General features: G+C 43.2%; 1 protein-coding gene and 1 non-coding gene across 2 annotated transcripts; both read left to right on the forward strand.

Moving 5' to 3' along the window:
• The first annotated feature begins 78 nt into the window (after positions 1-78).
• On the forward strand, positions 79-10,199 carry NPC2 (NPC intracellular cholesterol transporter 2). The gene is made up of 4 exons (XM_016208205.2): positions 79-249; positions 4,671-4,778; positions 7,163-7,335; positions 9,379-10,199. The coding sequence occupies exons 1-4, from the start codon at positions 168-170 to the stop codon at positions 9,463-9,465; spliced, it is 450 nt and encodes a 149-aa protein (XP_016063691.1). The 5' UTR covers positions 79-167; the 3' UTR covers positions 9,466-10,199.
• LOC148094029 (U2 spliceosomal RNA) lies at positions 5,860-6,050 on the forward strand. The gene has a single exon (XR_015716400.1). It is a non-coding gene; the product is annotated as a U2 spliceosomal RNA (small nuclear RNA).
• Positions 10,200-10,463: the final 264 nt, after the last annotated feature.

The raw sequence follows: 10,463 nt of genomic DNA on the forward strand, positions 1-10,463 counted from the left end.
GGAGCCTGGCTCCCTGCAGCCGGGGGCGGGGCGCGGGCGGGCCGAGGCCTTGTTTGCTGGCGCGGGTCGCCTGACTGAGCTCCTCCCCGAGCCCGCCCCGCCAGGTTTATCTTGTGACTGCCGCGGCCGCTTCTTCCTTCCCGACGCTTGGAAGTTCCTTGGCAGCGATGTGTTTCTCGGCCGCCGCGTTCCTGCTCCTGGCGCTCAGCGCTTCCGCCCTGGCGGAGCCCGTGCATTTCAAAGACTGCGGTGAGCCCCGCACCGTGCCGAGGTTCCCGCGCTCTCGGCGGGAGTCTCAGCCCGAAGCTCGCGCGGAGACCCGAGCTAGGTTGGGCGGGTGCCGTAGGCTCAGCTTTGGGTCCCTCGTGGGGTGGGGTGGGGTGCGGTGCGGTGAGGTGCGGTGCGGTGGGGTGCGGTGGGGTGCGGTAGGCGAGAAGCGCCGGCCTCGAGGAAACGCGACCGCGCACAACTTTGTCTCTGCCCTTGGAACGCGTGTTCGGGGTCCCTGGACCTTCCTGGAGGTGGATGGACCTTTTGCTGAAGTTTCCTAAAGTTTGTAGGGCGGAACCGAAGGTCCATAGGCAGCGCGCGGATTGAGGGGTGGGGCGCAGGACTTTTGTGTTTGCCTTGTATCTCGCACGGCCTCTCCCTCCGCACTCTGTTCGCTTTTTATTTTACCTTTTGCTGACAAGTCAAAAGTCACTTCTCCTTTTCATGATTTTCTCCGTTAGCGTTACCTTTGGGCTCTGGAGTTTTGTAATTCCTCCTTTATATAAAATTCGTATTTCTGGTCACAGCTTGTGACACATAAGCCCCTGTTGCTGCTGAGGTTGGAATCTTGGATGGGAAATGCAAGAGGGAAGGGCGTAGGCATTGTGAGTTCGTTCAGTCAAGTCTATAGCATTAATTATTCCAGCCGAACTTTTCTGAAGTGGAGAGGTGCAAGGATAAATGGAAGAGGTATGACACTGATTTTGTAAAATTTGTGAGCTGGAAGGAAACTATCTAAAAGTCAGTCATTGAATTCCAGAGATGTTAGGTAACTTAACCAAAGTCACACAGCAGAATGGGAACCAGCATAAGTTTGCTCCTTTACATCCAGTTCCCAAGTAATAGTAACTGCTCAATCAGTATTTGTTGAAAAAGGAAATGAGGGAGTAAATACTCTTTCCACCATGTCATTAAAATTCATGTTGAAGCAAAAAGTTGGGGGCTAGGGAACAGATTGGTTAGGGAATAACGACTGCTGGCCTATTGATTTTTTTTTTTTTTTTTTTTGTAATATATCTTTATTGATTTCAGAGAGAGGAAAGGAGAGGGAGAGAGAGAGAGAGAGAAACCTCAGCGATGAGAGAGTCACTGATCGGCTGCAGCCCGCAACCCGGGCATGTGCCCTGACCAGGAATCAAACCCTGATCTCCTGGATCCCAGGTCGAAGCTCAACCGCTGAGCCCCGCCTGGCCGGGCTGGCCTATTGATTCTTAACAAATGCTGTTGCACTGAGCGAGGAGGTGCTGTTACCACCTCGGGTTACTGTCTTTCCCTCCATTAAATTTAGTGGCCAACATTTGGATGAAGACACTCATCCAGCCCTCACAATCTGTTTTACAGATGAGGAAACAAGCACATAGAGTCCCTTTCCCAAATTCTCACAGCTAGCAAGCAGTAGGAAACTGGTGTGTGTTTTTGAGCCACTTTGGGTTTCAACGGTAACATTAAACACGCACACACACACACACACACACACACACACACACACACACACAACTAAGAAAACTAAATCCAGACATTGTTCTACTCATTTGAAAAAAGCAGGTGTACACCCATGGCAAGAACTTAAGGGAAGGTGCGTTTCAGTTACAGATTTTCAGTTGACTTTTGAATTGGGAAATACAATGTAAAAACTTCAGTGCCCACATCAAAAGTCTTTTGAGTTCCGCTGTGCACCCCCTTTTCCCTGGAGTGTCATTTCTTCAAGTGAGAAATAAGGCCAAGCAAATTAGTTTTGTAATTTTTGCAGGTTAGGACTGAGGAGTTTGTTCTGTTGACATTGGAAGTGCAAGAACCTCTTGTCAGCCAAAAAACTGGCTGAAGGAGCTACAAGTGCTACCCTTTACTCAGTTCCTTCTAGGTCGTGTGACCCAGCCTTGAAAGAATCTGGCAGAAGCTAGGCATGGAAAGCTTGAGTATAAGCACTGATTTTCAATAGGCCGTTGCTTAAAGTTCTGGATTTTCACCCCCCCATCCGTGGAAGATATGACAGAGTGAAACACAGTGCTTAGAGAATTCTTGAGTGTAGAGTTTGAGAACTTTTCCATGATGGAGAAGCAAACTGGGGATAAAGGACAAGCAAAGTATTTACAGACTAGCTGAAGCAGTGTTGGTCAGTGTGATGAAACTGTTCCACCCAAGAGCAGGCGCAGGCTGAGGAAGCAGAGGGCATCCACCTGAGCTGCTCAGTTCGTATCCTACAGGACAGAGCTAACCTGGTGACTTCAAAGCAGATAATTTGCTCTCAACCTTCAGTTCTTTCTGTCTTCATGAGTTCTACTTTAGAGACAGAATCCATTCTATCAGCTGGATCCATAATTTCTACCCACAAAGTATATTTGAGATGAGAGGCCCACCTTGTGTGGTAAAAGAGAACATGCTAACCCACTCAGGAGCAGGTAATCTAGATTAAATTTATGGACTGAATCCTGATATGATGACAATAGTAGTAAACGGTTATATAGTAGCCCCCCTTTATCCATGAGGAATACATTCTAAGACCCCAGTGGATTCCTGAAATCATGGATAGTACCCAACCCTATACAAGGTCAGGCAAAAATAGGTTTACAGGTGTTCATATGGAAAAGAATACAATAATTAATTAATAATAACAGAAGAATAAACTGTTTTGTGTACTCATAACTGTAAACCTACTTTTGCCCCACCCTGTACATACTGTTTTTTCCAGTACATACATATCTTTTCACATGAAGAAAGCACTTTACTGTGTCTCTCTGGAATATCTGAATTGCCAGCATCACTACTTTTGCTCTTTGGGGCTATTATTAAGTAAAGTAAGGGGGATGTGAACACAAGCACTGTGATACCAGGACAGTCAGCTGCTAACTATCTTGCTAAACAAAGAGATGAGTCATGGGGTGGGGTGAAATTTCAACACGCTATTCGAAATTTAAAACTTATGAATTGTTTATTTCTGGAATTTCCCATTTAATTTTTTTGGACCACAGTTGACCATGAGTAACTGAAACCGCAGAAAGAAAAACCACGATAAGGGGGCTACTGTATACCATTAGTATGTTCCAAATACTTATCTCAGAGCTACATGTGTGTTAGCTCACCTACTCAATGAGGTAGGTACTATTATTATCCCCAGAGAGGTTAAATATCTTGCCCTGAGGTTACACAGTAAGTAATGGAGCCATTACTGAGATTGGTAAGATTTTATATATATATATTTTAAACATATCTTTATTGATTTCAGAGAGAGGAAAGGAAGGGGAGAGACAGAGATAGAAACATCAATGATGAGAGAGTCGTTGATCGATCCCGCAACCCGGGCATGTGCCCTGACCGGGAATGAAACCCCAATTGCCTGGATCCTAGGTTGATGCTCAACCGCTGAGCCATGCCCAGCCGGGCGAGATTGGTAAGATTTTAAACCCAGGAATCAGGTCCCAGAGTCTACCTCTCAACGGAGATGGCTGAATTGCAGAGCTTACACTTACCCTGTTACAGGCAGTGTTGACCATCGGTTCTCTTGCATTCTTTCCCATTCAGCTGTCCAGCATCAGGGGCCTAGATGAGATAAATGGATTTTTAACAATTTGTACTTAACCTTTTCTGATCAAGCATTTATTGTAAATAAACAGCACTTTTGTCCCTTTTTAGACTGAAATTAAAAAAAAAAAAAGACACACACCCTGCCCCGAAGATACTTACTTTGAAGAACACGTTTCCAAAGTAGAGTGTACACATCTGAATATTGCAGATGAGTGCTTAAAGTTGTTCTCATTGGTGGGGATATACAAAGCTTGAAGACCACTAATTTGGAGAAACACCAGTACAGGATTGGAAGATGGTGGAGGAGGGGAGTTTTTGAGCAGCCAGTCTCAAGATTCCAAATGGAAACAGTAGTGCTAGACTTGAGCCATCACTTGTAGGATGTGTGTGCTGCTTTAAAACCCTGTGGGGGTGCCCAGCCGGCATGATTGAGCAGTTGAGCATCGACCTATGATCCAGGAGATGGAGGTTCGATTCCCAGTCAGGGCACATGCCTGGGTTTCGGGCTCAACACAGCAGGGGGCGTGCAGGAGGCAGCTGATCAGTGACTCCCTCTCATCATTGATGTTTCTCTCTCTCTCCCCCTCTCCCTTCCTTTCTGTGAAATCAATAATATATATATAATCCTGTGTGGGGATGGGGGGATGATTTTTCATGGTATAGCCCTCCCAGGTTATAGAGTAGGGGAGTGGCTATGTATACTTAATACCTTCCTTAATTCTCTTTTACCCATCAAATATGAACAGTTTCCTGGAGATCACCAAGCGTCAGAGGAGAAAAGCTCATCCTAACTGGGAGAATAGAGCATCTTCCCATTAGATAGGGACAGCCTAAGTGGTTTATTTTTTCTCCTATTTCAACTCATTTTTCTTTTGCAGGTTCTGAGGTTGGAGTTGTAAAGGAAGTGAATGTGATCCCATGTCCTGTTCAGCCCTGCCATCTGCAGAAAGGACAGTCTTACGCTGTCAATGTCACCTTCACCAGTAGTGAGTAAAAGTGACTCTTACCTTCAAATTCATCTTAAAGCATAACATAAATCCCGAGTTTTGGTATGAGCGTGGGAATGTGGGGGAGGGGAACTGCAGTCAAGAATTCTGTGACCTCCCTTCCAACCTGTGTCAAGCTAGGATTCGCTATACCCTTACACACCCTTCTCATATGGGATTCCCATATGCCTGTTTCCTAGAATCCAGACTCTAAGCAGAGAGAGATTTCCATGTGTTCTCAGGTGAGACAAGACAGCTTGGCTTCTCTATGTCCTATTTTAGGCCATATTGCACAGTAGCCTTTTATGGGAATGTCAGCCTTGTGTTGCCTCAGACTGCAGAGTATTAGTAGAGACCCCAATTCTGTAGACTTTGGAACTCCTCCAAAGTGTCATTTTAAGCAATATACCTTCTAGCTATTAATTCTATGTTCTGCCTCAAAAATACAGGAGCAATTAATACTTAGCCTCTGTAAGGTTTAGGGAACTCACTGAGGACCCAAGAAGCAATCAAGAAGTCTGAGAACTTTCTTTTAACTTGAAGAAATATTATTGGAACCTGTTGCTTTCCAGGACCACATTCATCACCTTCAGATTCCCAGGAATCTAGACTAATGCAAAATCTTTATTTCTAGAAAGGGCATCTCCCTTGACTTCCTCTCTCATTTTCTTTCCTATTGAACTAAACTAGACAGTCCAGTAGATCTTGGAGCACACTTTCCCATTCCATGGAAGACTGGAGAATGCGTCTCCCTGGCTGACCTGAAAGACCAGCCCAGCCCAGCCCAGCAGGAAGTGCTAAGCAAGGCGGGTCTTGGAGGAGCAGAGCAGAGCTGTCTGGCTGGAGAGGGGCCTGGCCCCAGGGCTGCCTCACAGCCGTGTGATATCACAATTGAGCTGTTCTGCACTGAATCTAGTTCCTTCTTCACTGCACCTCTCTCCAAAAAAAGAAATCTCAAAGTCCCCGTCATCTCTTATTCTTAAGCCTAAAAACAGCTCTAAGTACTAGAGTTGTTTTCTCAAAAAGTACCTTCTAAACAAAAGTCAGCACTAACCTAGGTAGAAAGAAAGAAACAGAGCCCATTGCTTCTCGGCCTTTTGGCTGAGATCAAGTGTGGTATCTGTCCTTATGAGTTTAATATCTGATACGTCCCTTACCCGAGGACAATATATTAAATGGCTTTTTGGAGTAGGGAGATGGAATAGGAGCTTGCTCTCTCTACTCCGTTCATAGACCTGGTATTGCAGTACCTCCAGGAATGGTGCACCAAAAAAAGAGAAAAGGAAAGCCAATACTCTGGATCTCCAGAATAACCTAACAGCTCATAATTCTGGTTGCCCTAATTTTATTATATTTATTTCTCCTGACCATCTTGTCATATGGAGGACAGAGCTTAGCATGAAATGCCCCCTTTCTAATCGTATCCAGTTTCTGAAGGTTACCTCGTTCTCTACTGTCACAGCCCATGGTATGTCTCTGTAGATTCCTTATTCTTTCCACATTTCCTTCTATTTAATTCTTAATTTCTAATGGAATCCTTTGTGTGGGAGTATTTGAGAGTTCAGAGACCAGTCTCCTAAAATTCTTTAAGATGCACAGTACACTTTGACAGAAACTGATGTAAATAGTAAATAGAAAGTTAACTGCCAAAAATCAGTTACTTTGTTGAATGAGGTTATTTATCCAAGTAGCTCTGGTTCTCCTGAGAAACTATGAAAAGCGGTGAATGTTAGGTCTGAACAAAAGCTTAATGTTCCTGAGGGCTCTCCCCTCCCCAGCATAAGAATGTAACTTTTAGATGAACTCAAACAACAACCTGTTCCTTACACTTGGTAACTTTCACTCCCTGCATTAGAAATTATCTCAAGCAACAATCTGTTCCTTACATTGAATAGCTTTCTACTCCTGCTCAGAAAAAGTGTGCATACACCAAAAAGTTCCCTCCCTACACCCTATAAAGAGACTACCTCCCAACCACTTAGGGCTGATGCCACTTGGAGCTCAGCCCATCTGTATTCAGATGCTTTAACCATCTGTGTATGCGGATGCCCTAATAAACTTACCTTCTTACCTGGCCTCGTGTTTTCCTTGGCAAGCCTAAGAGTGAAGAGCACGGTGGGGTTAAGAGCAAAGAAAACAACCCCCACTGATTCCTTTTTTTTTATGGTATAATTCAGTAATTTTTCAAGTTTTGGAGTAATAAGCATTTGCAGAGGTACAAAGCATAACTACAAAGAGAGCTAGACCCTGGGAATTAAGAGCTATAGACTTTATGATTTGCTATAATAGCAATGCTGTTGCTTGAGAATGTATCAATTTTTAATTTAGAGTTTGGAAATACGCTGTTTTCTTCACTATCTGATTGTCTTTTTTTTCCCTCTTAGGTACTCAGTCTCAGGGGAGCAAAGCCGTGGTGCATGGCATCGTGATGGGTGTCCCAATTGCCTTTGCCATTCCTGAGCCTGATGGTTGTAAGAGTGGAGTCAACTGCCCCATAGAAAAGAATAAGACCTACAGCTACATGGCTAAACTACCAGTGAAGAGTGCCTACCCCTCTGTGAGTGACTTGTTGACACTGGACATCTTGTGACTAGATTAGATATCTGAGGAGGGGGGCAGGAAGAAAAGATTGGAGGAGGAGTCCTTCCTTTCTGTGGAGGAAAGGAGCCTGAGGGAAGGAGATAAGTTAGAGTGTTAGGAATCATGAGGTAGGCAGGTATTTTTTAGTGGCCTTTTTTCTTTGTCTGTAGGCTAATGGTTAGCCATTTTTATATACAATATTTCACTGGATTCTCATGACCATCCTTTGTAGAGGTGATATAGAGGTGATATCCCTTTTTCACAGATGAAGAAATTTAAGCCTCCAATATTATGCAATATGAGCAGAGTCCACTCTGCAAAGGAATACTACAGCCTAGACTTAGAGCCAGGTCTTTTGACTTCAAAACCTGTATAGTATTAAAAGATTTTAGCCAGATATAAAATAATTCAAGATTTCAAGTTGTCATAACATGTCATCAGAAAAGTCCTGGTTTCTCCATTAATCTGTTAACAACAGAGCAGTAGCTTGTTAGCTCCATAGCAGAAAGGTAGCTTTTTCCACTCTTCTTTCTCCCCTTCACCCCCTCTACCCCCTGCCTTCACCTCTGACTCACCCTGCTATACCTACTTTTTTTTCTACCAAACATTTATAGATAGAGCCTGCTGAAATGGGCCTGTATTAAAAATATGAATCTTGATAAGAATGAAGGAAGTAAAGGGATTACTTTCTTCCAGTCCAATAGAACCCAGGAGCAATCTGGCTATTTTCTAGAAATGGCAATTAATTAAAAAACATTCTAAAAAATCTCTGATGTAGAGAGTCTGTGTTTAAGGGATGTCGGAGACCCTAAAGTTCAGGGACAGATTTGTAGATTAATTTGCAGAGTAGCCATATAATCGTGGGCATTTTGGAGCCTCAGTTACTTAATACAGAGTTTCTATTTAGGGCCTGATACATAGCAGGCACTTTCTATATGGTAGTTATTATGTGAATTCTTAAACTGTGTTAATTTAAGCACTAAGTGAAACAGTAATTAATGTGTACTTGTCTTGAAAGACTTATAAAACAAGGTTAGAGAAGCCTGGGTATCACTGTCACTCAAATGGTATGTGGTAAACAAACAGTTGAGTACACAAGAGAAGTAATAAGTTAATGTCCACATAAGAAAGGACCGGCAAAGTGTCAGTGAATTATTAAGAACTAGAAGGGACAGCTCATAGTATGATTATAACAAGTCAAAGCAGAGATCTGTAATGAGGTATATAATCAAGAAACGCTTTAAACCCTGGCTGGTATGGCTCAGTTGGTTGGAATATCCTGTACACCAAAAGGTCATGGGTTTGATTCCCAGTCTTCCCAGTCAGGGCACATACCTGGGTTGTGGGTTCAATCCCGTCAGGGTGCGTGTGGGAGGCAACTGATCGATGTTTCTCTCTCATATTGATGTTTCTCTCTCTCTCTCTCTCTCCCTCTCTCTCTCCCTCTCTCCCTCCTTCTCTCCCTCCTTCTTTCCCTCCCCCCCTTTTCCCTCCCTCCCCCTCTCCCTTCCTCTCTCTTTAAAATAAATTTTTAAAAATGGTTTAAGGAATTTAACTGAAACTATATACTACAAGGGTTGTTGTTCCTGAAATTATTCATACGGCAGTAAACTTCTTTGGACATCCTTTGTGCTTTGATAGTTTCATTTCCAACTAAAAGTAAGTTTCCTTATACCTAACAATCTCTGCTCTTCATGGTTACAGTTGGAAAAAGCTGGATCAGATTGCCAAATACAAGAGAAATTGTCTGAGTGTAAAATTATTTTTCATGTAAGCCTTCATTTATGGAATAAATGCTTTAGAAATTATATTTGATAAGTTAACTAAGTTAGTATTTTAAGTTTAAAGACAGGCTGTGTCTACATCCCAAGCAGCTTTCCTGATGCCATGATTTAAGAAGAAAAGCATGAGGAACTAGGCAGTTTGTTAGAGTGTACTTCTAGGATTCATAGTTATACCAATTCTGGATCGAGATGAGATCCCAGTTTCATTTTTCCCAATTCTTTTTGTCTTTATCCAGATAAAACTGGTGGTGAAGTGGGAACTTCGGGATGACGAAGACCATTGTCTCTTCTGCTGGGAAATTCCAGTACAGCTTGAAAACTAGAGCTATTTAATGCCAGTGTGTCCGTCTGGAGATGAGAGAGCAAGAGTGGAGGGAGGGGAAGAGAAATCAAGTCTAAACTAAATCAGTGCCGTAAGAGGAAAGGAATTTCTAGACTGCTGTTTTATGCCTCTCAACCTCCAGCTGCATCTAAGACCCTGTTTCCGGAGAGCTCAGAACTGCTGCTCTTGTAATACCTTTTGTAAAAGCATTGAAGGAAAGGGAAGAGAGACAGAAACAGAGAGACAGACACTATAGGAATTGATGTAATTATCTTCAGTGTTTTTTGCTGTTGAAATAAGGAGGGTCCAGCCAGACAGGACCCGAATGAGGCTGCTTAGGGATATTGACCCTTGTAGTGAAGGACAGGTTCCAAACCACATTCCTCTAGCTGGGATGTTACATCTCCAAGTGCCTCATTGAGTTCAGTGCATCTGGCCAATAAGCCTGCTGACTTGACAGCACCTCCAGCTCCACTGCCTCAACAATAATGACATGCTCTTCTGTGGTGTCCAGCATTTCAGCGGAGGGGGGTGGTCTGAGATAGAAATTCAGCTCTGGGTGGCTGGTTCTCTGTGGTTATCTTATTTCTTCTCTGTCTTAGGTGGTTTTCATTAAATGCAAAACTTGATTAGCAGATGTTTGGTTTTTTGTTGTTTTTTTAACATTAATTTGTGACTTCTTTATGCACCTGGAAATGTCTCTTTGAATAATTAAAAACTTCGCATTTCTCTGCATTCGTACTTAGGTAACCTGCTTCTTTCAGAGTATTTCCCCCAGATCTATGCAAGGTGGCTACCGAGTCCCATGGTCCCAGAATGCAGTAAAGACTACTCTTTTGGAAACTGCCTTTTCTCCCCTTCTTGCCCAGTTAGACCTTACTTATCTACTTCATATGAAATGACCTGGTTTTGCTTTATTTTGCATAATCTTATACCACCAAGTGTTTGAAATGAGTAGTGAAAGCAAACATCATCTAGTTGAATAATAACATCTGAAAG

This window comes from Miniopterus natalensis, chromosome 1, assembly GCF_054644295.1.
Source record: "Miniopterus natalensis isolate mMinNat1 chromosome 1, mMinNat1.hap1, whole genome shotgun sequence".
NCBI lineage: Eukaryota > Metazoa > Chordata > Mammalia > Chiroptera > Miniopteridae > Miniopterus > Miniopterus natalensis.